This window comes from Hippoglossus hippoglossus, chromosome 22, assembly GCF_009819705.1.
Source record: "Hippoglossus hippoglossus isolate fHipHip1 chromosome 22, fHipHip1.pri, whole genome shotgun sequence".
In the NCBI taxonomy this organism is placed as follows: Eukaryota; Metazoa; Chordata; class Actinopteri; order Pleuronectiformes; family Pleuronectidae; genus Hippoglossus; species Hippoglossus hippoglossus.
Genome location: NC_047172.1, coordinates 2,030,783 through 2,058,742, shown reverse-complemented (window position 1 = coordinate 2,058,742; position 27,960 = coordinate 2,030,783). Strand labels below are relative to the sequence as shown.

The window sequence follows — 27,960 nt, the reverse complement described above, 5'->3', positions numbered from 1 at the left end:
AACTTTTTAAACCAAGTGAAAGTATAAAGCAGAGGTCTGTCGAATTAGATTTGTAACAAACAGAAGAACAAAAGAACGATCAGCTCCGTTATTCCCTCATGAGAATTATGTGCATATCAGCCTCTCAGAAGCAAATCAGAGCCTCTTTTATCTCGTTTAGTGTTAGTTACTCGCTCCGTTTCAGACAAAGAAGGAGGAAACAAAGATGGAGAGAGGGAGGAGGAGGAGGAGGAGGAGAAGAGAAAGAGGCAGATTAAACGGACCATTAGACCAAAATGACTCCTGTGAAGAGGGATCAGAAAACAAACCGGGCCGCTGGCAGCGCGAGGAGGCAATTACCGTCATTATTATTGTGATCATGTTTACTGTGATTATTCACCGCGATGCAGCTCAACTGGTGACAGGAGGACGGAGATTCAGTTCGTTGGATCAGAGGATCGTCAGGTAAATGCATTAGAACTTAATATAGAATATATATTTGCCATAAATTAAACTGTGCCTCAATAAATACATCTTAATAGAAAATGTAAATATACAGAGAAGGTGGTAAAATAGCTAAATAGACATAAAGAAATAATCTACATTCATCTATATAAATAATTTCACCTGCAGAAAAATGGAAGGTAAACAAAGTTGTTCACTTATTAGCAAATCTCAACTTTCACCTTTTCACTCTTTATTTAAATGTTTGTTTTATTCTGTCTCCGACGGTGACCAGCTCCGAACGACCTCGTCAGCCAAAGGTTCAAAAATATCTGGGCAGGTAATTAACTCCTTAACGAGAACCCACCTCCGGGCTGCGTTCACCGTAGCCATGGCAACCGCGGCCATAGTGCTTCATGCTGTGGTGGAGTCGATGGTGGAGGCTTTTTAACCACACACACACACACACACATGTTAAACACACACTGTGTTTCCCCTCCATGCTGATGTCGACAAATGATTTTCTTCAGCACCGTCCTCCTCTGAATTTGAGCCGGTTTCCTTCGATCTGTCTGATTCTCGGTCGGAGGCTGAAGAGACGATCAATGTTTTATTTTTCCTCTGAATGACTTCATTAACCTTTTCGTCCGGAGCGATAATCGCAGCTCAGGGACGTCCTGCTCCTCCTGCTCGTCCTGCTCGTCCTCCTCGTCCTCCTCTCGGCCTCCGTGCTCCGTGCTCCCCGCCTCCTCTTTTCTCTCTGTTACTCTCCCCTCTGCTTCCACCTCCTGTTTCCTTCTCCTCCTCCTCTCCCCTCTCCCAGCCTCCATCTCCCTCGGTGCTCTTTCCCTGTACAGCCTGATTGCTCATAATCACTCACAGTCTGTTTCTGTGACTAATGGGCCTATTAGAGTGGGACTGGGGCCGAGTGGTCGCCGGGCAGCCAGTGTTCACTTCCCCCCCCACAGACGCTGGTGAGTCTGGTTTGTGTGATTTCAATGTGCAGCTCGGTAGGTTGGTGTAACGCTGACTGCACCGGGTCTCCGTTTGACCACAGCAGCAGAACCATGGAGCCACAACATGAGGGAATGTGAAGAGAAGACTCTTTTACTGTGAGACAGTTTCACACATGAAGGACCGACCGTCCCTTACCTCCAATCAAGCTGCACCAGGTCTCACAATGTCAAATGTCCAAAAACCTCCCGTCTCACATTGTTGAAGACGTTGAAACCACATTCCTGGATCTTCCTCCTTTGTCCAGATCCAGAATCGAATGAGTTCGTTCTTGTCCAAAACTTTCACCACAACAAACAGACAGGATGAAACATGACGGTCAACTAAGAGTCAACTAAAAATAATCCTACGTCTACAAGTGATTACATTAGTGAGTCAATTAAACAATTACGGAAGATTGACAGAAAATCTAATCATTATAATGTCCAAGCGTCCATATACGTTCAAGGATTTACACAGGTGTGTGTGTGTGCGTGTGCATGTGTGCGTTCGTGCGTGTTCAGCTTGGCAGCCTTCACTCTTCCATTTGCATCACATCAACACGCTAAGCTCTTACATAACCAGAACCCTGAGGAGGGGAGGAGGAAAGAGAGGAGGATGAAGGAGGAGGGTATGATGGAAGATGAAATGGGGACGAGAGAATGTAAACGTGAGTAATGGAAGAGAGAAGGATGAGGAGGGAGGAGAAGAAGTGAGAGAGAATAAATAGAAGGCTGAGAAATGAAAGAGAAGGAGTAGAAGACAGAGGAACTATAAATAGATTGACCCTTTTTCTCCAGTTCCCAGGAAATAATTCCACATTAAAACAAATGGATATTTTCTGGTGTTTAGATCCATGAGGTTTTTCACTTTGGTTCAGATTATCAGACGTCATCTTCGCTCCTTTCATTCTTCTAACAATATGAAGGCGTGTTGACCAGATTTGAAACCTGGTGTGAATCTGGATCGGGGGGGGGGGGGGGGGATGATGCAGGACTTTCTGGGATATTGTGAGATGTAATTTTAACCATTTACAGTTTCCCAGAGAAATAATTCATGGATCTTTATGAAAAATAACAGACATATTTAGAAGAAGAACATCTGACACATTTATTTAGCACTAGTTTTATTAGATTAACTGTTAAAATACTTATTTGTGAACTAACTCTGCATCCACTTGTCCTTTGGCCCCAATTTAATTTAAATCCACCGACAGGACAATGTCATTTTATCAGATGAAGGAAAAGGTCCCAGGTAAAATATTCTCACATCACAATATTAATATTTCATCCGTAGATTTCCCCAGTTGCAGAAAACAAGATTGTGCAAATGAAAAGGTCAATAAAACAGAAGAAGAAACGTTGACTGCGGCTCCACCAGGAGTTTCCCTGTTTCATGTGTCACGTCTCCTCCTGCAGAGCTGTCAGCAGGAGGAGGAGGAGGAGGAGGAGGAGGAGGCAGAGGCAGACTTCCTGAATAAAGGCAACAGCACAAACCTCTTAATTACTGAATAATTTATGGAGCCTTTAAAAACAGAAGCAGGAGTCTGTTATCGACGGGAGCCCCCGGTAATGAGGCCGGGCAGGAGTGTGAGCAGATGGGAGGATTCTCGCATGATAACTGTGTGTGATGCAAACTCACTAATGACTTACTGTAAAGACGGTGTGACGTGTGTGTGTCTGTCTGTGTGTGTGTGTGTCATCACGTGTGCAGGCAAGTGTGACATCTGGAAAACGGAAATAAGAAAAACCACGAGAAGAAAACTTGCTTAGTGAAGTGACACTTCTCCAAATTTACACCAAAGGCAACACACACACACACACACACACATTGATTTTGTGTCTTTGTGGGGGTTTTCTTTCTTTTGGTTTTCTATCTTAAATATAACTCAATTTAAAAACCTGAAACTATCTGAGTGTTAAATCCTACTTAATGACAGATAATGTTATATTTACATTTCAACTTAAAAAAGGTCAGAACTCTGTTTCTGTTTCATAGTTTTTATTATTTTGATCACAATATTAAAATCACATCACTAGGCTGCTGTTGAATAAACACTTTTACAGACAGAATCATTTTGGCTTCATCACATCAAACAGACAAATGTTCATATATGTTGGATTATTTCATATGTGAACAGACTTTATGTGATTAAACATGAATCATGTCTCATGTGTGAGTTTTAATAAAGTTTGTTGAATGTGAACAATGATCAGCTGTTATTGATAAATGTGTTTTTATGTGGATCTTCATCAGTTTGCTCGACTTCATGGATCCACACAAAATCTAAATGATAGAAAACATTTTCCATGAAAGTAAAAAAAAAACCAAAGATAAACATCAGAAAATAATGAAATCTTTTTACACACGTGGAAAAGTCGACAGGAGAAATAAAAACGAGTGAGAAGTAAAAGGAGAAATAAACAAAGCTTTAGAATAACGAGTTTAACATTTAGATTCAGCAGATTTCTCTTGAAGAAATAAACATGATGAATAAAATCTTTATCTCTAACTGCTCTGATCCAGCGTCACAGAGACATTCACAGGTAACAGCTTCAAGTGATCTATAATGTTAAAGTATGGAAACATCTTCTGAGTGAAAGTGTGTGTGAAGGTGTGAATGTGTTTGTTAGTATCAGGATCAGAGAACGACAGTTGTCCTCTGTTCCAGTCCAGTTTCACTCTGATCCTCTGGATCTTCTGCACAGAGAGAACAGATGATGCTGATGGTGACAATGCTGAGTATTTACCTGCATATAACCTTATTCTCCATGATCCAGACAGTTTGTCTCCCTTCCTCTGGACAGACTCTGCTCTTACACCCAGTGTCCAGCGTGTACTGTCTCCAACCAGGACGTCCCAGCTGTGAGTCCCTGAGTTAAAACCCTCAGATCCCAGGACTAAGGAGTAATAATCAAACCTCTCTGGATTGTCAGGAAGCTTCTGTCTCTCTCCTCCTCTCAAACTGGTCAGATCTTCAGACAGGACGAATACAGGATGAGCAGAGTTTGGGTCCAGAACCACAGGACTGTAGGAGACCATGTCCTTCATCTTGTTCCAGATGTTGAAGCTCAGGTTGCCCAGATGTTTGGCCTTGTCTATCAGAGCTCCTGAGGCCAGCTGTGGATCATCCAGCAGGGGGCGCTGCTGGACTCGTTCCACTGCAGCCTTGTAGTTGAGCAGGAACGAGACGTCTTCAGCTCTCAGCTCGTCCTCTGTGGTTCTGATTGTGTCTGAAAGAGCCGTTATGTCTCTGCTCAGAGACTCGATCTTCTCCTTCATCATCCGACTCTTCTGCTCCTCTTCCTCCCTCAGTGCAGCCATCCTGGCCTCCTCTTCCTCCTCCAGAAACTGATGAAGCTTTTTAAACTGCTCCTTGATCTGCGTCTCTGTGAGTCCGGCCTGGACCTTAATGTGTTTTGCTGTTTGTTCAAACTCTACTTTAACACGTTCATAACACTGTAACTTCTTCTTCAAGGGCTCCAGAGTTTCCTGAAGCTGCTTCTTGTGTTGTGGTGCAGCTTCATCGATGGGTCTGAATCTGTGGTCGGTGTGTTTTTCTGAATCTCTGCAGACGAGACACACTGGCTGCTGATGGTCCAGACAGAAGAGTCTGAGTTTCTCTGAGTGCAGACTGCAGAGAGCATGTGAAGAGCTCTGATCTCTCTCCTGTAAGAAGGTCTCACACAGGTTCTTTAACGCCAGGTTACACGGTGGTTCCTCCATTGAAGATCTTCTCTTACAAACTGGACACACTTTTACTTCTTTGTCTTTCCACCAGCTCTTCACACAGTCTTCACAGAAGCTGTGGCTACATAACAGAATGACAGGATCTCTGAAGACATCATGGCAGACGGGACAGCAGAGATCCTCTTCTGATCTGGAAGCCATTGAGTCTCCAGGTGAAGCTGAAAACAGACAGTCAGTCAGTCACAGCTCCACGAACTTCACTGAGGTTTACTTCCTCTCTGAGTCGAGGTGTTTGTTAAACTCACGGTCAGTGTGTGGAGCGTCGGCAGGTTGTAGTTTGACTCTTCTCTCCTGTAGCTGGACTCACTCAGGACGTTTGGTCTGGTTTGGTTTAGTTTGGTTTGGAAGGTGAATGTGATCGTCTGGTTTTCAGCCTGCGTCTCTTCAGGGAGGAACAGATGCTTCCTGGTTTCTCTGGTGTGTCAGGACACGATTGTAAAAAGTAATTCAAGCCTTGGATTTGAAAACTGGTCAAAAGTCATTAGGCAGCAACAAGCTCACACAGACAAGAGACTTGGTGTAAAATAGCTGCTTGAATATGTTTGTGATCTGCTGAGTGTTAAATGTTCAGAGATCGTTCTGCTAGCGTGAAAGTGAAAGTTAAATATTAACAGGAAGTGCAGGGGGGGGGTCTGTGACGTAACTGCAGAGCTGAAGTCTTATTAAAGAGACAGAAGCAAAGTGCAAACAAATGGAAACAATGTCAGAAAATGAAAAGAGGGTTTTATAGATATCCAACTTCCCAGCAACACTTTCCAGCTCCTCTTCCATCCTGAGCCATTCCTCAGCCAAATGGGATGTAAAGCACCAGGAGACCTCCTGATGAAATGCCTGAACCACCTCTCTCCCTTTTCACGAGAAGGAGCAGCAGCTCGACTCCGAGCTCACTCACCCTGGCTGAGCCCAGCCACCGGATGGAGAAAACCAATTTCGGCCGCTTGTATCCATGAAATCATTCTGCTCATCTCAGGGTTTGGATGTGAATCTAGATCTACTGGTTGAAAAGCTTCACATGATCATGGCCCCGGGGTTGGAGGTGCTGATCTCCTCCCAGCTGCTTGGCTGAGTCTGAGTCTGCATTACTCTGCACCAGGTTCCCTGGGTTCAGTCATACACCTTCTTCAAGTCCACAAACCGTGACCCCCCTTGACAGAATGGAATCTGTGTTGCTCTGTCTGAATCGGTCAGAGGCTCTTCTCCAGGACCCTGGCATAGACCTTCCCCTGGAGGCTGGACAGTGTGATACCTTGATAGTGTCTGTCCCCCTTCTGAAGGGGACCCACCTCCCCACTCAGACCTTCACAGGTACTGACCCCGAATAATATCTAATCAATCCAGTTTCATTTATTCAACAGCATTATAACATTTATCTGTTTACTCACTGAAACACTGAAGAAAACAACACATGTCTCCTCAAAGACCAGGAGGGACCAGTTCCCAGATCTGTCCACAGAACGGAGAACTGATTCTGAAACAGAAAATGTTCTTGCAGAATAAATCAGATCAATGAAAGTCTGTAAAAAAGTGAAAACTGCTCCTGCATGAAAAGTGAACCAAACCCCCCACGGGGGAAAACGTGGGGGGGCAGGTTCGTCCTCCAGACTGTTTCAGAACCTCCTGCTGGGAGAGAGTCTGTGTAGATAAGAGAAATGATCATTACAGGAGGACGGAGACAGGAAGGCCCCGGTGTCGGACACGTTTCCTCCGTCAGCAATCAGCTCATTAATCTTGTGTTGACCTTCAGAGGACGAGTCAGTCAGAGAGGAGGAGGAGGAGGAGGAGGAGGATTCATCCTGGCGTTGGTGGCGCTCGGACCAAGGTGCGTATGATGATATCGTGGGTTCAAATCCTGCCTGTGACCTTTGGTAAATGTCATGGTGCTCTCTCTCTGCTGCCTGTCACTTCTCCACCAGCAGAAAGAACAGGAGCGTCACTCAGACTTCACTGGGAATCACAACATGTCATTAAAGGTCAGAGGTGATTCAAACAACTTATGGTTTTGTGATTATGATCCATTATACTACAAATAGAAGCTGTTGTATCTATAAATGTCCTTTTTGAAACTTTAGAATAGTGGCTCCGATCAATGATGTGGTAATTATTCTTTAAGTTAAACGCTCCAATCAGTACCTGTAGTATAAGAATAGAAATAAGGAAAGGAAATGAGAGGAGAGGGAAGGAAAGGAGAGGAGAGGGTGGAAGTGAAGGACGAGGATGTGCTGATGAGCGTTTCTGCCGACAGGTTTGAACGATGGGTTTTTCTTGCTGCAGATGAGTTTCCTCTCCCCGTCGTCACGGCCGACACGAGACAGAGGAGTCACTACGACACCTCTGCAGAGAAAACAGCCGGCGGAGCGAATCCCGACAGCAGCGACAGGAAACACCCGAGGTGAGCAGCTCCGTGATGGCGTCTGTCCAAGAGAAGATCAACAAGCCACGAGCTGAAGCTGCAAGGGGGGGGGAGCGTTCACGGCTCTTTAAACACTGAAGCATCAGCAGGTTAAAGTTAATCAGTTAATTATTTGACACTGGAATTTGCATCATCCCTGCAGCTGTGCTTTGTTTTGGAAGAAGTCGGAAGCTCAAAGTAGGAGAAGTTACATAACTGATAACTTCACTCACGATATTAATTAATAAACTGTGTCATTAACTCCTGAGTTTACACAGTGAGATGTTATCAAGGCATTAATATTCACTTTCAGAGCTTTAAATCAGTCGTACGTCATTTAACATATTAAATCTATTGTGAATACACACGTGCATCAGATCGTATGAAGCGTTAATAAATCATATAGTGTTTTTAAAGGAGGGAACATGGCGGCATCATAGAAATAAAGAAATGTGTTCAGTCTTTGCAGCTGCTGTGCTTGAGTGTAAAGTTCTTCGGACACAGAGTTCGTATTTTCACGTTTCATAAATAAACACGAGCTCGTTCATCGCACATCTCGATCAGATGGTGAAATTCATGTCTTCTCAGGATCGGTTGGACCCAATATTTTCCTTTTCTCCGCTCAGGGAAGTGAGAGGACCAGGAGATCCTGCACTGCCCAACTCCATTTTATCTCCTGCTGCCGATTTCTGGAACAAATAGAATAATAAATCTCATTAGACTCGAGGTGTGCAAGGACTTCAGCTGGGTGACGGATTACAGAAACTGGTTTGCAGAGGCCTTCGGAGGAGGAACTCTCCTCTCTTGTGTCTGGATCACGATGCCAAACTCTAAAACCCTCTCAGACCCTGAAACCTCTCCGGCCTCCACGTGCACCCTGTGAGCGGTCGGGCCACTGGATTAGATGTTCGGTGTAATCTGGAGCCTCGGTGCAGAAACACTCCCACACGGCTCCGGCTCCTTCTCCCTGCTTCCAATTCAACTTGTTGAATCCAGGCCTCTGCCGGGGGGGGGGGGGGGGGGGGCTTTGTATCAGCAGCTACAGAAGATCTACCTACGCTGAGTGTCTCCCTTTGTTTATCTGAGCAGTGTCTCTGTACTGTAACGGATTCAGACCTGATGCGTTCAGCACTGTGAGCCTGTGTTTTTAGATGGAACCAGCCAGCGGGCGGTGGCGCAGAGAACATGGTCATCGTGCCTCCCTGTTCCCCTGCACCGCCTCCTGCCCACGTCCGGAATTATTCATACGTTTGGGTGAAGTAACACACATGTATTATTCATCCCTGGCTCCCTGGTGTCAAGCTACTCGTGCAGCTACGGCGCCGTGAAAACCTGAAGGGAGCGCTGTGCGTTGGGCTGCGGCACGTTGTGTCAGCGGGCGTACCGTACGCAACACTGTGCAACAGTCGTCATTGTGGTGGAGATTTGCATAAGGTGAAAAGGAATTTGGCAAGTCAGTGCTTCGCCCCCCCCCGCCCCCCCCCCCCCCCATAAGAAGAGCAGCATTGAAAGAGAAGACGAGTTTAAATCCGAGCTGAGATTCTCGAACATGTGGAGCAGCTGAGTTACGGCTCCTGAGCAGCTTCACGTCGGAGGAGGCAGCGACACATGGAGTCAAACCGACTGCGTCATTAAAACCAAATGTCTCGACCTGTCAACACGTTACTGCAGTTAGAGAACGAGTTTCACCTTCGTCTTCACAAACTTCTTCACAAACCTCTTCAGTCTGTAAAACGTTGAAACAGTTTCTTCTCTTGTTGTTGTGTTAAATAAACGCTTCATCCTCCTGGAGAACGAGAATCATGTTCACTGGGAATCTGTTGTGTTGGTGAGTGACCACATGAAATGGATAAAGTCGTTGGTATCGAGATGTTCTGAACCTCAGTCCGTGCACAAGTCATTTCTCCTCTAGGCTGTAAGTCTATTTAATCCTGACTGATGATTTCCATATCTACAAATCATTCATGTTCACAAACCGTGAATCTACAGTCGAAACCTGCGAGTCCCCTGAACTGTGGGAGGACGAAGACGAAGACTGGAGGGAATCAGACTCCACACAGAAAAGCCCTGGAGATGTTTCCAGTGGTTTTAATAAAGGACATGAAACAGGTTTTATAAGTTCTTCACATTGACACATGGTCGTCAGGGTTTTAGTTTATTTGTTTTGTTTGTGTTTTGTTCGCTCTGTGATTTTGGTCCATTGAACAACAACAGCTGACACGTGTAATATGATGATTCCCCTCAATAATCTGGATATAATCCATGTTACTGTCCCTGAGCTGTGAAGCTAATATACGTGATGGGCTCTAACCACACACACACACACACACACACACACACACACACACACACACACACACACACACACACACACACACACACACACACACACGTGTAAAACGCTCGACTTCAGGTGTTTCTCTTCTCTTCTCTCTTTGATTTTGTGTCTTTGTGGTGTTTTTCTTTCCTGTTTTCTGTTATTCTGATCTTTTGTTGTCTGTGTGTCGTCATTGTAGTTTTGCGTGTCTTCACGTTGTCTCTCTGTAGTTGTTTAACATCTTTATCGTCATTGTGGTTGTGTTTTATGTCTTTGTTGGGACATGGTTCTTTGTGAAACCACACTTCGGCCTACATGTTCAGTCAAGAGCCTGAAGCCGCATGTTCCTCCAAGACTCAGTCTCCCAGGGAGCATCAGAGGTGTGAAACCCCCCCCAGGGACACAGGTTTCAACTCCCATTGGTCACTCTGGACCCCATGACCTGTGAGGTCACCGGGCCAATATAAGCCAGGTTCTCCAACTCTTCTGCCCTCTTTCTACACTCCCTCCAAGGAGAGAAGACTGCGAGCCTCTTCTGCCTCTTCCTACAATCCTTCCACAGGAGGGAAGGCTGTCGAGCCTCTTCTCCAGCTCACATCTTCTCTTCCCATCCAACTCTTCGAGAGGAGCACAAAGGTGCAGCTTCCAGCTCATCTCACCAAGGAAACCTCCTCGCCCTCCAAGCTCTACCAACGTCCTAGCAGCGACGCGATGTCCTGCTTGAAAACCTCTGCCAGCAACTGAGCTACACAGCTCAACAGAAACCAGCAAGACGACACAAAACTTCGAACTGCACAGCAACTTCCTTTTTCCCCTTTCTACGGACTGGTAACACAACTGGGCTTAATAATTATACTAGGCTAAGCAAGACTGTTTATTCGATTCTGTGTGAGGTTTATAAGTTTGATTTGTGGTGTTGTGATATTTTGGGTACAAGTTATTGAGAAAGTAATGTTAGTCTGTTATGCTCTTCACAGTCTTTCGTTGCATCCAATCTAGTAACTTCCTCTAATTTGGCACACACACAGACACACACACACACACACACACACACACACAGACACACGCATAACTCTTCACCTCATTAGCTCTACAGGTCGTAAACATTCCAATAGGGGGGGAAGGGTGTTATCTCTTTGGCCAGCGACCATCTTGAAAGCATTCATTAATGTTGCATAAGTGAATTTCGCCAACCTCTACACTGTCAAGAACTCCATATCCTTCAACTTAGCTAACTATCTATATGGTAATTTTGGTTATAGTTATTAATTTAATTGTTAATCAGAGTTCCAAATTTGTAGTTAGAACCTTTATGAGACTTAATCAATAAATTGGCTATCTTTTCCCTTCCTTTGAAGGGTGGTGCCCCGAGGTAACTTTAATCAATTAAAGTTATTATTTAATATTAATAATAAAATATTAATATTTAATATTTAATTTTGATAACCAAATTTATTGAATGCCGAAAGGCACACCATTTTATGGTATCACGTTTGATGCATTATGGCACAACATCTTGTTAGTCATTTTGTGTTTTCGTGCAGTTGTTATGTATCTTGTTGTGGTCGATTTGCATCTTTGAAGTTGTTTTTGCATCTCTTCACTTTGGGCTCGTTGTTTTGCTTCTCTTGAATGACGTGAACTTCTGTTTTCTCTTTGTTGTAATTTCACTTTAACAGAATTTTACACACACACACACACACACACACACACACACACACACACACACACACACACACACACACACACACACACACACACACACACACACACACTCATCCATCTGCCCAATAACTAGACTTGTGTGATTCAGAATTTTTTGTGTTTGACACGTTTGAAAAATGGATGAAAATTAAACCAAAATGAAACTTTGATTCATCCGTTCACACCCTCACACCTTCACACACACTTTGTCTCTCACGTATCCTCACACACACACACACACACACACACACACACACACACACACACACACACACACACACACACACACACAGTGGCACTCGGAGCTAAGTGGTAATTAGCTCAGAGAAGCTCTGACCCGGACCCACAGCTCCGACTCTTCTTAAAATACAATTCAAAGGAGATGAGCAGCTAATTAACGAACCAGTGAAGTCATACAATCAAACTCATGCTGCGCTCATTATAAATCAATTCACACACCTGCATTAAAGGGAGATGTCCACCGCAGCAATCCGCATGCAGCAGAGTCAAGGGACCCTCTGCTGAACCCGGTAGACTTTTCATGTTTCCTGCCGACCGGCTGGTCATGTGACCTTGAGCCACGTCACAGGAGCCAGTCGTCTAGATTCCCACAATCACATGAAGAGAATTCAACAGTCCTGTGCATAGGCCTCGTGTAATTAGCCCAGTTATGTTACCAGTTCATGAAAAGGGGGAAAGGTCCTTTTTGAGGTGCTGTTTAAAGTCCAGTGAACTGGTCTTACTGGTCGTGGCTCCTGTTGTTGTGCATCTGCTGGTCAGACTTTGTGTCGTGGCCAATTGCTTGTGCTGAAGTTCTTAGGCAGGCTCTCGTGTCCCTGCCTTTTGGAAGGTTTCAGCAGTCTGCTTCAGGCAGGCCTGCTCGGAGGTCAAAGGAGCTGGAGCAGGGAGAGGAACCTACTCCTCCTGCAGAGGTCAGTAGAAAAGAGGGGGAACTGGGCTGTTATTGTCCTGGTGACCTCATGGGTCGGGGGGGCACACAGTGACCAATAGGGGTTGAAAGCTGTGTCCAGGGGCAGGTTCACACCTAGGTGTGAAGTTGAAGCACTCTGGGAGACTGAGTTCTGGAAGCTCGTCTTTGTCCCCAGAACAAAGAAGACATGTGGTCTCAGGCTTTGTCTTCACATGTAGGCCCAACTATTGTTCACAACTATTAGGTCCCAACATTTAAATAAGTAATAATTCATGAATAAACGTATATATAACTCAATTTAAAAACCTGAAACTATCTGAGTGTTAAATCCTACTGAATGACAGATAATGTTATATTTACATCTCAACTTAAAAAAGGTCAGAACTCTGTTTCTGTTTCATAGTTTTTATTATTTTGATCACAATATTAAAATCACATCACTAGGCTGCTGTTGAATAAACACTTTTACAGACAGAATCATTTTGGCTTCATCACATCAAACAGACAAATGTTCATATATGTTGGATTATTTCATATGTGAACAGACTTTATGTGATTAAACATGAATCATGTCTCATGTGTGAGTTTTAATAAAGTTTGTTGAATGTGAACAATGATCAGCTGTTATTGATAAATGTGTTTTTATGTGGATCTTCATCAGTTTGCTCGACTTCATGGATCCACACAAAATCTAAATGATAGAAAACATTTTCCATGAAAATAAAAAACAAACCAAAGATCAGAAAATAATTAAATCTTTTTACACACGTGGAAAAGTCGACAGTAGAAATAAAAATGAGTGAGAAGTAAAAGGAGAAATAAACAAAGCTTTAGAATAACGAGTTTAACATTTAAATTCAGCAGATTTCTCTTGAAGAAATAAACATGATGAATAAAATCTTTCTCTCTAACTGCTCTGATCCAGCGTCACAGAGACATTCACAGGTAACAGCTTCAAGTGACCTATAATGCTAAAGTATGGAAACATCTTCTGAGTGAAAGTGTGTGTGAAGGTGTGAATGTGTTTGTTAGTATCAGGATCAGAGAACGACAGTTTTCTTCTGTTCCAGTCCAGTTTCACTCTGATCCTCTGGATCTTCTGCACAGAGAGAACAGATGATGCTGATGGTGACCATGCTGTGTATTCACCTTCATAGAACCTTATTCTCCATGATCCAGACAGTTTGTCTCCCTTCCTCTGGAGAGGCTCTGCTCTTACACCCAGTAACCAGTCTGTACTGTCTCCAACCAGGACGTCCCAGCTGTGAGTCCCTGAGTTAAAACCCTCAGATCCCAGGACTGAGATGTATTGATCAAACCTCTCTGGATTGTCAGGAAGCTTCTGTTTCTTTCCTCGTCTCAAACTGGTCAGAGCTTCAGACAGGACGAGTTTTGGATGAGCAGAGTTTGGGTCCAGAACCACAGGACTGTAGGAGACCATGTCCTTCATCTTGTTCCAGATGTTGAAGCTCAGGTTGCCCAGATGTTTGGCCTTGTCTATCAGAGCTCCTGAGGCCAGCTGTGGATCATCCAGCAGGGGGCGCTGCTGGACTCGTTCCACTGCAGCCTTGTAGTTGAGCAGGAACGAGACGTCTTCAGCTCTCAGCTCGTCCTCTGTGGTTCTGATTGTGTCTGAAAGAGCCGTTATGTCTCCGCTCAGAGCCTCAATCTTCTTCTTCATCATCCGACTCTTCTGCTCCTCTTCCTCCCTCAGTGCAGCCATCCTGGCCTCCTCTTCCTCCTCCAGAAACTGATGAAGCTTTTTAAACTGCTCCTTGATCTGCGTCTCTGTGAGTCCGGCCTGGACCTTAATGTGTTTTGCTGTTTGTTCACACTCTACTTTAACACGTTCATAACACTGTAACTTCTTCTTCAAGGGCTCCAGAGTTTCCTGAAGCTGCTTCTTGTGTTGTGGTGCAGCTTCATCGATGGGTCTGAATCTGTGGTCGCTGTGTTTTTCTGAATCTCTGCAGACGAGACACACTGGCTGCTGATGGTCCAGACAGAAGAGTCTGAGTTTCTTTGAGTGCAGACTGCAGAGAGCATGTGAAGAGCTCTGATCTCTCTCCTGTAAGAAGGTCTCACACAGGTTCTTCAACACCAGGCTAACAGGTGGTTCTGACCTTGAAGATCTTCTCTTACAAAGTGGACACACTTTTACTTCTTTGTCTTTCCACCAGCTCTTCACACAGTCTTTACAGAAGCTGTGGCTACATGACAGAAGAACAGGATCTCTGAAGACATCTTGGCAGACGGGACAGCAGAGATCCTCTTCTAATCTGGAAGCCATTGAGTCTCCAGGTGAAGCTGAAAACAGACAGTCAGTCAGTCACAGCTCCACGAACTTCACTGAGGTTTACTTCCTGTCTGAGTTCGAGGTGTTTGTTAAACTCACGGTCAGTGTGTGGAGCGTCGGCAGGTTGTAGTTTGACTCTTCTCTCCTGTAGCTGGACTCACTCAGGACGTTTGGTCTGGTTTGGTGTAGTTTGGTTTGGAAGGTGAATGTGATCGTCTGGTTTTCAGCCTGCGTCTCTTCAGGGAGGAACAGATGTTTCCTGGTTTCTCTGGTGTGTCAGGACACGATTGTAAAAAGTAATTCAAGCCTTGGATTTGATAACTGGTCAAAAGTCATTTGGCAGCAACAAGCTCACACAGACAAGAGACTTGGTGTAAAATAGCTGTTTGAATATGTTTGTGATCTGCTGAGTGTTCAATGTTCAGAGGAAGTTCTGCTAGCGTGAAAGTGAAAGTTAAATATTAACAGGAAGTGCAGGGGGGGGGGGGTCTGTGACGTAACTGCAGAGCTGAAGTCTTATTAAAGAGACAGAAGCAAAGTGCAAACAAATGGAAACAATGTCAGAAAATGAAAAGAGGGTTTTATAGATATCCAACTTCCCAGCAACACTTTTCAGCTCCTCTTCCATCCTGAGCCATTCCTCAGCCAAATGGGATGTAAAGCACCAGGAGACCTCCTGATGAAATGCCTGAACCACCTCTCTCCCTTTTCACGAGAAGGAGCAGCAGCTCGACTCCGAGCTCACTCACCCTGGCTGAGCCCAGCCACCGGATGGAGAAAACCAATTTCGGCCGCTTGTATCCATGAAATCATTCTGCTCATCTCAGGGTTTGGATGTGAATCTAGATCTACTGGTTGAAAAGCTTCACATGATCATGGCCTCGGGGTTGGAGGTGCTGATCTCCTCCCAGCTGCTTGGCTGAGTCTGAGTCTGCATTACTCTGCACCAGGTTCCCTGGGTTCAGTCATACACCTTCTTCAAGTCCACAAACCGTGACCCCCCTTGACAGAATGGAATCTGTGTTGCTCTGTCTGAATCGGTCAGAGGCTCTTCTCCAGGACCCTGGCATAGACCTTCCCCTGGAGGCTGGACAGTGTGATACCTTGATAGTGTCTGTCCCCCTTCTGAAGGGGACCCACCTCCCCACTCAGACCTTCACAGGTACTGACCCCGAATAATATCTAATCAATCCAGTTTCATTTATTCAACAGCATTATAACATTTATCTGTTTACTCACTGAAACACTGAAGTTCTTGACAGTGTAGAAGTTGGCAAAATTCACTTATGCAACATTAATAAAAAAGCATTTGTGAAAGGAAAACATTTATTATGAATATAATAAAGTATAAAAACACAAATTACTAACAGTGTAATTACTAAACAAAGATGTGTATATGAGTATACGTGTGTGTGTCTGTGTGAGTCAGCGTGCTTTTAAGATGGTCGCTGGCCAAAGAGATAACACCCTTCCCCCCCCTATTGGAATGTTTACGACCTGTAGAGATAATGAGGTGAAGAGTTATGCGTGTGTCTGTGTGTGTGTGTGTGTGTGTGTGTGTGTCTGTGTCTGTGCCAAATTAGAGAAAGTTACTAGATTGGATGCAACGAAAGACTGTGAAGAGCATAACAGACTAACATTACTTTCTCAATAACTTGTACCCAAAATATCACAACACCACAAATCAAACTTATAAACCTCACACAGAATCGAATAAGCAGTCTTGCTTAGCCTAGTATAATTATTAAGCCCAGTTGTGTTACCAGTCCGTGGAAAGGGGAAAAAGGAAGTTGCTGTGCAGTTCGAATTTTTGTGTCGTCTTGCTGGTTTCTGTTGAGCTGTGTAGCTCAGTTGCTGGTTGAAGTTTTCCTGCAGGACATCGCATCGCTGCTTGAAGGGTTGGTAGAGCTTGGAGGGCGAGGAGGTTTCCTTGGTGAGATGAGCTGGAAGCTGCACCTTTGTGCTCCTCTCGAAGAGTTGGATGGGAAGAGAAGATGTGAGCTGGACTCCACACAGAAAAGCCCTGGAGATGTTTCCAGTGGTTTTAATAATGGACATGAAACAGGTTTTATAAATTCTTCACATTGACACGTTTAATATGATGATTCCCCTCAATAATCTGGATATAACCCAGGTTCTTGTCCCTGAGCTGTGGAGCTAATATACGTGATGGGCTCTAACCACTGAAGTTAACTTTAATCAAACAGCAGCAGGAACTCTCCTGTTGTTCATTTCACGTTTCAGCCCGAGGATCGAGCAGCACCTGTGCTCGTCTCCGCTTCGTTTTTTAAGCAAATTGCGTTTGTCAGATAAAACGTTTCAGTGAGAAGTTCATTCATGTAAAACAAAAAAAACCAATATATTTATTTAATTTCACAGCAGGATCTCAACAGGACGTAAGAACCCGGCAGCGATGAAACTCTGAGAGAGGAAAGTTTCAGTTCGATTGAAGTGAGGGAAGCGAGAAGACGACAACAGTGTTTTTGTTTATCTGACAGAAGCATGTTCCTCCACACCTTCGATACACCCCCCACCACACACACACACACACACACACACACACACACACACACACACACACACACACACACACACACACACACACACACACACACACACACACACGTGTAAAACGCTCGACTTCAGGTGTTTCTCTTCTCTTCTCTCTTTGATTTTGTGTCTTTGTGGTGTTTTTCTTTCCTGTTTTCCTGTTTTCCTGTTTTCTGTTATTCTGATCTTTTGTTGTCTGTGTGTCGTCATTGTAGTTTTGCGTGTCTTCACGTTGTCTCTCTGTAGTTGTTTAACATCTTTATCGGCATTGTGGTTGTGTTTTATGTCTTTGTTGGGCCATGGTTCTTTGTGAAACCACACTTCGGCCTACATGTTCAGTCAAGAGCCTGAAGCCGCATGTTCCTCCAAGACTCAGTCTCCCAGGGGCCATCAAAAACCAGAGCAAGGGACACAGGTTTCAACTCCCATTGGTCACTCTGGACCCCATGACCTGTGAGGTCACCGGGCCAATATAAGCCAGGTTCTCCAACTCTTCACCCTCTTTCTACACTCCCTCCAAGGAGAGAAGGCGGTCGAGCCTCTTCATCCTCTTCCTACAATCCTTCCACAGGAGGGAAGGCTGTCGAGCCTCTTCTCCAGCTCACATCTTCTCTTCCCATCCAACTCTTCGAGAGGAGCACAAAGGTGCAGCTTCCAGCTCATCTCACCAAGGAAACTTCCTCGCCCTCCAAGCTCTACCAACGTCCTAGCAGCGACTCGATGTCCTGCTTGCAAACCTCTGCCAGCAACTGAGCTACACAGCTCAACCGAAACCAGCAAGACGACACAAAACTGCGAACTGCACAGCAACTCTTTTTTCCCCTTTCCGCGGACTGGTAACACAACTGGGCTTAATAATTATACTAGGCTAAGCAAAGACTGTTTATTCGATTCTGTGTGAGGTTTATAAGTTTGATTTGTGGTGTTGTGATATTTTGGGTACAACTTATTGAGAAAGTAATGTTAGTCTGTTATGCTCTTCACAGTCTTTCGTTGCATCCAATCTAGTAACTTCCTCTAATTTGGCACACACACAGACACACACACACAGACACACACACACACACAGACACACACACAGACACACAGACACACACACACACACACACACACACACATACACAGACACACGCATAACTCTTCACCTCATTATCTCTACAGGTCGTAAACATTCCAATAGGGGGGGGAAGGGTGTTATCTCTTTGGCCAGCGACCATCTTGAAAGCATTTATTAATGTTGCATAAGTGAATTTCGCCAACCTCTACACTGTCAAGAACTCCATATCCTTCAACTTAGCTAACTATCTATATGGTAATTTTGGTTATAGTTATTAATTTAATTGTTAATCAGAGTTCCAAATTTGTAGTTAGAACCTTTATGAGACTTAATCAATAAATTGGCTATCTTTTCCCTTCCTTTGAAGGGTGGTGCCCCGAGGTAACTTTAATCAATTAAAGTTATTATTTAATATTAATAATAAAATATTAATATTTAATATTTAATTTTGATAACCAAATTTATTGAATGCCGAAAGGCACACCATTTTATGGTATCACGTTTGATGCATTATGGCACAACATCTTGTTAGTCATTTTGTGTCTTCGTGCAGTTGTTATGTATCTTGTTGTGGTCGATTTGCATCTTTGAAGTTGTTTTTGCATCTCTTCACTTTGGGCTCATTGTTTTGCTTCTCTTGAATGACGTGAACTTCTGTTTTCTCTTTGTTGTAATTTCACTTTAACAGAATTTTACACACACACACACACACACACACACACACACACACACACACACACAATTCTGTGATTCAGAATTTTTTGTGTTTGACACATTTGAAAAATGGATGAAAATTAAACCAAAATGAAACTTTGATTCATCCGTTCACACCCTCACACCTTCACACATACTTTGTCTCTCACGTATCCTCACACACACACACACACACACACACACACACACACACACACACACACACACACACACACACACACACACACACACACACACAGTGGCACTCGGAGCTAAGTGGTAATTAGCTCAGAGAAGCTCTGACCCGGACCCACAGCTCCGACTCTTCTTAAAATACAATTCAAAGGAGATGAGCAGCTAATTAACGAACCAGTGAAGTCATACAATCAAACTCATGCTGCGCTCATTATAAATCAATTCACACACCTGCATTAAAGGGAGATGTCCACCGCAGCAATCCGCATGCAGCAGAGTCAAGGGACCCTCTGCTGAACCCGGTAGACTTTTCATGTTTCCTGCCGACCGGCTGGTCATGTGACCTTGAGCCACGTCACAGGAGCCAGTCGTCTAGATTCCCACAATCACATGAAGAGAATTCAACAGTCCTGTGCATAGGCCTCGTGTAATTAGCCCAGTTATGTTACCAGTTCATGAAAAGGGGGAAAGGTCCTTTTTGAGGTGCTGTTTAAAGTCCAGTGAACTGGTCTTACTGGTCGTGGCTCCTGTTGTTGTGCATCTGCTGGTCAGACTTTGTGTCGTGGCCAATTGCTTGTGCTGAGGTTCTTAGGCAGGCTCTCGTGTCCCTGCCTTTTGGAAGGTTTCAGCAGTCTGCTTCAGGCAGGCCTGCTCGGAGGTCAAAGGAGCTGGAGCAGGGAGAGGAACCTACTCCTCCTGCAGAGGTCAGTAGAAAAGAGGGGGAACTGGGCTTTTATTGTCCTGGTAACCTCATGGGTCGGGGGGGCACACAGTGACCAATGGGGTTGAAAGCTGTGTCCAGGGGCAGGTTCACACCTAGGTGTGAAGTTGAAGCACCCTGGGAGACTGAGTTCTGGAAGCTCGTCTTTGTCTCCAGAACAAAGAAGACATGTGGTCTCAGGCTTTGTCTTCACATGTAGGCCCAACTATTGTTCACAACTATTAGCTCCCAACATTTAAATAAGTAATAATTCATGAATAAACGTATATATAACTCAATTTAAAAACCTGAAACTATCTGAGTGTTAAATCCTACTTAATGACAGATAATGTTATATTTACATTTCAACTTAAAAAAGGTCAGAACTCAGTTTCTGTTTCATAGTTTTTATTATTTTGATCACAATATTAAAATCACATCACTAGGCTGCTGTTGAATAAACACTTTTACAGACAGAATCATTTTGGCTTCATCACATCAAACAGACAAATGTTCATATATGTTGGATTATTTCATATGTTAACAGACTTTATGTGATTAAACATGAATCATGTCTCATGTGTGAGTTTTAATAAAGTTTGTTGAATGTGAACAATGATCGGCTGTTATTGATAAATGTGTTTTTATGTGGATCTTCATCAGTTTGCTCGACTTCATGGATCCACACAAAATCTAAATGATAGAAAACATTTTCCATGAAAGTAAAAAACAAACCAAAGATAAAAATCAGAAAATAATGAAATCTTTTTACACACGTGGAAAAGTCGACAGGAGAAATAAAAACGAGTGAGAAGTAAAAGGAGAAATAAACAAAGCTTTAGAATAACGAGTTTAACATTTAAATTCAGCAGATTTCTCTTGAAGAAATAAACATGATGAATACAATCTTTCTCTCTAACTGCTCTGATCCAGCGTCACAGAGACATTCACAGGTAACAGCTTCAAGTGATCTCCAGTGTTAAAGTATGGAAACATCTTCTGAGTGAAAGTGTGTGTGAAGGTGTGAATGTGTTTGTTAGTATCAAGATCAGAGAACGACAGTTCTCCTCTGTTCCAGTCCAGTTTCACTCTGATCCTCTGGATCTTCTGCACAGAGAGAACAGATACTGCTGATGGTGACTCTGCTGTGTATTCACCTTCAGAGAACCATATTCCCCAGTATCCAGACTGTTTGTCTCCCTTCCTCTGGACAGACTCTGCTCTTACACCCAGTTCCCAGTAAGTACTGTCTCCAACCAGGACGTCCCAGCTGTGAGTCCCTGAGTTAAAACCCTCAGATCCCAGGACTGAGATGTATTCATCAAACCTCTCTGGATTGTCAGGAAGCTTCTGTCTCTTTCCTCGTCTCAAACTGGTCAGATCTTCAGACAGGACGAGTACTGGATGAGCAGAGTTTGGGTCCAGAACCACAGGACTGTAGGAGACCACGTCCTTCATCTTGTTCCAGATGTTGAAGCTCAGGTTGTCCAGATGTTTGGCCTCGTCTATCAGAGCTCCTGAGGCCAGCTGTGGATCATCCAGCAGGAGGCGCTGCTGGACTCGTTCCACTGCAGCCTTGTAGTTGAGCAGGAACGAGACGTCTTCAGCTCTCAGCTCGTCCTTTGTGGTTCTGATTGTTTCTGAAAGAGCCGTCATGTCTCTGCTCAGAGACTCAATCTTCTCCTTCATCATCCGACTCTTCTGCTCCTCTTCCTCCCTCAGTGCAGCCATCCTGGCCTCCTCTTCCTCCTCCAGAAACTGATGAAGCTTTTTAAACTGCTCCTTGATCTGCGTCTCTGTGAGTCCGGCCTGGACCTTAATGTGTTTTGCTGTTTGTTCACACTTTACTTTAACACGTTCAAAACACTGTAACTTCTTCTTCAAGGGCTCCAGAGTTTTCTGAAGCTGCTTCTTGTGTTGTGGTGCAGCTTCATCGATGGGTCTGAATCTGTGGTCGCTGTGTTTTTCTGAATCTCTGCAGACGAGACACACTGGCTGCTGATGGTCCAGACAGAAGAGTCTGAGTTTCTCTGAGTGCTGACTGCAGAGAGCATGTGAAGAGCTCTGATCTCTCTCCTGTAAGAAGGTCTCACACAGGTTCTTTAACGCCAGGTTACAAGGTGGTTCCTCCATTGAAGATCTTCTCTTACAAAGTGGACACTCTTTTACTTCTTTGTCTTTCCACCAGCTCTTCACACAGTCTTTACAGAAGCTGTGGCTACATAACAGAAGAACAGGATCTCTGAAGACATCATGGCAGACGGGACAGCAGAGATCCTCTTCTGATCTGGAAGCCATTGAGTCTCCAGGTGAAGCTGAAAACAGACAGTCAGTCAGTCACAGCTCCACGAACTTCACTGAGGTTTACTTCCTCTCTGAGTCGAGGTGTTTGTTAAACTCACGGTCAGTGTGTGGAGCGTCGGCAGGTTGTAGTTTGACTCTTCTCTCCTGTAGCTGGACTCACTCAGGACGTTTGGTCTGGTTTGGTTCAGTTTGGTTTGGAAGGTGAATGTGATCGTCTGGTTTTCAGCCTGCGTCTCTTCAGGGAGGAACAGATGCTTCCTGGTTTCTCTGCTGTGTCAGGACACGATTGTAAAAAGTAATTCAAGCCTTGGATTTGATAACTGGTCAAAAGTCCTTTGGCAGCAACAAGCTCACACAGACAAGAGACTTGTTGTAAAATAGCTGCTTGAATATGTTTGTGATCTGCTGAGTGTTAAATGTTCAGAGATCGTTCTGCTAGCGTGAAAGTGAAAGTTAAATATTAACAGGAAGTGCAGGGGGGGGGAGTCTGTGACGTAACTTCAGAGCTGAAGTCTTATTAAAGAGACAGAAGCAAAGTGCAAACAAATGGAAACAATGTCAGAAAATGAAAAGAGGGTTTTATAGATATCCAACTTCCCAGCAACACTTTCCAGCTCCTCTTCCATCCTGAGCCATTCCTCAGCCAAATGGGATGTAAAGCACCAGGAGACCTCCTGATGAAATGCCTGAATCACCTCTCTCCCTTTTCACGAGAAGGAGCAGCAGCTCGACTCCGAGCTCACTCACCCTGGCTGAGCCCAGCCACCGGATGGAGAAAACCAATTTCGGCCGCTTGTATCCATGAAATCATTCTGCTCATCTCAGGGTTTGGATGTGAATCTAGATCTACTGGTTGAAAAGCTTCACATGATCATGGCCTCGGGGTTGCAGGTGCTGATCTCCTCCCAGCTGCTTGGCTGAGTCTGAGTCTGCATTACTCTGCACCAGGTTCCCTGGGTTCAGTCATACACCTTCTTCAAGTCCACAAACCGTGACCCCCCTTGACAGAATGGAATCTGTGTTGCTCTGTCTGAATCGGTCAGAGGCTCTTCTCCAGGACCCTGGCATAGACCTTCCCCTGGAGGCTGGACAGTGTGATACCTTGATAGTGTCTGTCCCCCTTCTGAAGGGGACCCACCTCCCCACTCAGACCTTCACAGGTACTGACCCCGAATAATATCTAATCAATCCAGTTTCATTTATTCAACAGCATTATAACATTTATCTGTTTACTCACTGAAACACTGAAGAAAACAACACATGTCTCCTCAAAGACCAGGAGGGACCAGTTCCCAGATCTGTCCACAGAACGGAGAACTGATTCTGAAACAGAAAATGTTCTTGCAGAATAAATCAGATCAATGAAAGTCTGTAAAAAAGTGAAAACTGCTCCTGCATGAAAAGTGAACCAAACCCCCCACGGGGGAAAACGTGGGGGGGCAGGTTCGTCCTCCAGACTGTTTCAGAACCTCCTGCTGGGAGAGAGTCTGTGTAGATAAGAGAAATGATCATTACAGGAGGACGGAGACAGGAAGGCCCCGGTGTCGGACACGTTTCCTCCGTCAGCAATCAGCTCATTAATCTTGTGTTGACCTTCAGAGGACGAGTCAGTCAGAGAGGAGGAGGAGGAGGAGGATTCATCCTGGCGTTGGTGGCGCTCGGACCAAGGTGCGTATGATGATATCGTGGGTTCAAATCCTGCCTGTGACCTTTGGTAAATGTCATGGTGCTCTCTCTCTGCTGCCTGTCACTTCTCCACCAGCAGAAAGAACAGGAGCGTCACTCAGACTTCACTGGGAATCACAACATGTCATTAAAGGTCAGAGGTGATTCAAACAACTTATGGTTTTGTGATTATGATCCATTATACTACAAATAGAAGCTGTTGTATCTATAAATGTCCTTTTTGAAACTTTAGAATAGTGGCTCCGATCAATGATGTGGTAATTATTCTTTAAGTTAAACGCTCCAATCAGTACCTGTAGTATAAGAATAGAAATAAGGAAAGGAAATGAGAGGAGAGGGAAGGAAAGGAGAGGAGAGGGTGGAAGTGAAGGACGAGGATGTGCTGATGAGCGTTTCTGCCGACAGGTTTGAACGATGGGTTTTTCTTGCTGCAGATGAGTTTCCTCTCCCCGTCGTCACGGCCGACACGAGACAGAGGAGTCACTACGACACCTCTGCAGAGAAAACAGCCGGCGGAGCGAATCCCGACAGCAGCGACAGGAAACACCCGAGGTGAGCAGCTCCGTGATGGCGTCTGTCCAAGAGAAGATCAACAAGCCACGAGCTGAAGCTGCAAGGGGGGGGGAGCGTTCACGGCTCTTTAAACACTGAAGCATCAGCAGGTTAAAGTTAATCAGTTAATTATTTGACACTGGAATTTGCATCATCCCTGCAGCTGTGCTTTGTTTTGGAAGAAGTCGGAAGCTCAAAGTAGGAGAAGTTACATAACTGATAACTTCACTCACGATATTAATTAATAAACTGTGTCATTAACTCCTGAGTTTACACAGTGAGATGTTATCAAGGCATTAATATTCACTTTCAGAGCTTTAAATCAGTCGTACGTCATTTAACATATTAAATCTATTGTGAATACACACGTGCATCAGATCGTATGAAGCGTTAATAAATCATATAGTGTTTTTAAAGGAGGGAACATGGCGGCATCATAGAAATAAAGAAATGTGTTCAGTCTTTGCAGCTGCTGTGCTTGAGTGTAAAGTTCTTCGGACACAGAGTTCGTATTTTCACGTTTCATAAATAAACACGAGCTCGTTCATCGCACATCTCGATCAGATGGTGAAATTCATGTCTTCTCAGGATCGGTTGGACCCAATATTTTCCTTTTCTCCGCTCAGGGAAGTGAGAGGACCAGGAGATCCTGCACTGCCCAACTCCATTTTATCTCCTGCTGCCGATTTCTGGAACAAATAGAATAATAAATCTCATTAGACTCGAGGTGTGCAAGGACTTCAGCTGGGTGACGGATTACAGAAACTGGTTTGCAGAGGCCTTCGGAGGAGGAACTCTCCTCTCTTGTGTCTGGATCACGATGCCAAACTCTAAAACCCTCTCAGACCCTGAAACCTCTCCGGCCTCCACGTGCACCCTGTGAGCGGTCGGGCCACTGGATTAGATGTTCGGTGTAATCTGGAGCCTCGGTGCAGAAACACTCCCACACGGCTCCGGCTCCTTCTCCCTGCTTCCAATTCAACTTGTTGAATCCAGGCCTCTGCCGGGGGGGGGGGGGGGGGGGCTTTGTATCAGCAGCTACAGAAGATCTACCTACGCTGAGTGTCTCCCTTTGTTTATCTGAGCAGTGTCTCTGTACTGTAACGGATTCAGACCTGATGCGTTCAGCACTGTGAGCCTGTGTTTTTAGATGGAACCAGCCAGCGGGCGGTGGCGCAGAGAACATGGTCATCGTGCCTCCCTGTTCCCCTGCACCGCCTCCTGCCCACGTCCGGAATTATTCATACGTTTGGGTGAAGTAACACACATGTATTATTCATCCCTGGCTCCCTGGTGTCAAGCTACTCGTGCAGCTACGGCGCCGTGAAAACCTGAAGGGAGCGCTGTGCGTTGGGCTGCGGCACGTTGTGTCAGCGGGCGTACCGTACGCAACACTGTGCAACAGTCGTCATTGTGGTGGAGATTTGCATAAGGTGAAAAGGAATTTGGCAAGTCAGTGCTTCTCCCCCCTCCTCCCCCCCCCCCCCCCCATAAGAAGAGCAGCATTGAAAGAGAAGACGAGTTTAAATCCGAGCTGAGATTCTCGAACATGTGGAGCAGCTGAGTTACGGCTCCTGAGCAGCTTCACGTCGGAGGAGGCAGCGACACATGGAGTCAAACCGACTGCGTCATTAAAACCAAATGTCTCGACCTGTCAACACGTTACTGCAGTTAGAGAACGAGTTTCACCTTCGTCTTCACAAACTTCTTCACAAACCTCTTCAGTCTGTAAAACGTTGAAACAGTTTCTTCTCTTGTTGTTGTGTTAAATAAACGCTTCATCCTCCTGGAGAACGAGAATCATGTTCACTGGGAATCTGTTGTGTTGGTGAGTGACCACATGAAATGGATAAAGTCGTTGGTATCGAGATGTTCTGAACCTCAGTCCGTGCACAAGTCATTTCTCCTCTAGGCTGTAAGTCTATTTAATCCTGACTGATGATTTCCATATCTACAAATCATTCATGTTCACAAACCGTGAATCTACAGTCGAAACCTGCGAGTCCCCTGAACTGTGGGAGGACGAAGACGAAGACTGGAGGGAATCAGACTCCACACAGAAAAGCCCTGGAGATGTTTCCAGTGGTTTTAATAAAGGACATGAAACAGGTTTTATAAGTTCTTCACATTGACACGTGGTCGTCAGGGTTTTAGTTTATTTGTTTTGTTTGTGTTTTGTTCGCTCTGTGATTTTGGTCCATTGAACAACAACAGCTGACACGTGTAATATGATGATTCCCCTCAATAATCTGGATATAATCCATGTTACTGTCCCTGAGCTGTGAAGCTAATATACGTGATGGGCTCTAACCACACACACACACACACACACACACACACACACACACACACACACACACACACACACACACACACACACACACACACACGTGTAAAACGCTCGACTTCAGGTGTTTCTCTTCTCTTCTCTCTTTGATTTTGTGTCTTTGTGGTGTTTTTCTTTCCTGTTTTCTGTTATTCTGATCTTTTGTTGTCTGTGTGTCGTCATTGTAGTTTTGCGTGTCTTCACGTTGTCTCTCTGTAGTTGTTTAACATCTTTATCGTCATTGTGGTTGTGTTTTATGTCTTTGTTGGGACATGGTTCTTTGTGAAACCACACTTCGGCCTACATGTTCAGTCAAGAGCCTGAAGCCGCATGTTCCTCCAAGACTCAGTCTCCCAGGGAGCATCAGAGGTGTGAAACCCCCCCCAGGGACACAGGTTTCAACTCCCATTGGTCACTCTGGACCCCATGACCTGTGAGGTCACCGGGCCAATATAAGCCAGGTTCTCCAACTCTTCTGCCCTCTTTCTACACTCCCTCCAAGGAGAGAAGACTGCGAGCCTCTTCTGCCTCTTCCTACAATCCTTCCACAGGAGGGAAGGCTGTCGAGCCTCTTCTCCAGCTCACATCTTCTCTTCCCATCCAACTCTTCGAGAGGAGCACAAAGGTGCAGCTTCCAGCTCATCTCACCAAGGAAACCTCCTCGCCCTCCAAGCTCTACCAACGTCCTAGCAGCGACGCGATGTCCTGCTTGAAAACCTCTGCCAGCAACTGAGCTACACAGCTCAACAGAAACCAGCAAGACGACACAAAACTTCGAACTGCACAGCAACTTCCTTTTCCCCTTTCTACGGACTGGTAACACAACTGGGCTTAATAATTATACTAGGCTAAGCAAGACTGTTTATTCGATTCTGTGTGAGGTTTATAAGTTTGATTTGTGGTGTTGTGATATTTTGGGTACAAGTTATTGAGAAAGTAATGTTAGTCTGTTATGCTCTTCACAGTCTTTCGTTGCATCCAATCTAGTAACTTCCTCTAATTTGGCACACACACAGACACACACACACACACACACACACACACAGACACACACACACACACACACACACACACAGACACACAGACACAGACAC

At 44.8% G+C, this 27,960-nt stretch overlaps 3 protein-coding genes across 3 annotated transcripts; all 3 read right to left on the bottom strand.

Moving 5' to 3' along the window:
• Nucleotides 1–3,924: 3,924 nt before the first annotated feature.
• On the bottom strand, nucleotides 3,925–5,307 carry LOC117756729 (nuclear factor 7, brain-like). Its single transcript, XM_034577493.1, has one exon. It carries the CDS (start codon nucleotides 5,305–5,307, stop codon nucleotides 3,925–3,927), a length of 1,383 nt encoding a protein of 460 aa, XP_034433384.1.
• Nucleotides 5,308–13,414: 8,107 nt separating this feature from the next.
• Nucleotides 13,415–14,797, bottom strand: LOC117756727 (zinc-binding protein A33-like). The gene has a single exon (XM_034577491.1). It carries the CDS (start codon nucleotides 14,795–14,797, stop codon nucleotides 13,415–13,417), a length of 1,383 nt encoding a protein of 460 aa, XP_034433382.1.
• Nucleotides 14,798–20,913: 6,116 nt separating this feature from the next.
• On the bottom strand, nucleotides 20,914–22,296 carry LOC117756724 (zinc-binding protein A33-like). The gene has a single exon (XM_034577488.1). The coding sequence runs from the start codon at nucleotides 22,294–22,296 to the stop codon at nucleotides 20,914–20,916; it is 1,383 nt and encodes a 460-aa protein (XP_034433379.1).
• Nucleotides 22,297–27,960: the final 5,664 nt, after the last annotated feature.

Excerpts from the sequence above, each read along its gene's own strand:
- LOC117756729 (XM_034577493.1), bottom strand. The coding sequence starts at position 5,307 with ATGGCTTCCAGATCAGAAGAGGATCTCTGCTGTCCCGTCTGCCATGAT.
- LOC117756727 (XM_034577491.1), bottom strand. The coding sequence starts at position 14,797 with ATGGCTTCCAGATTAGAAGAGGATCTCTGCTGTCCCGTCTGCCAAGAT.
- LOC117756724 (XM_034577488.1), bottom strand. The coding sequence starts at position 22,296 with ATGGCTTCCAGATCAGAAGAGGATCTCTGCTGTCCCGTCTGCCATGAT.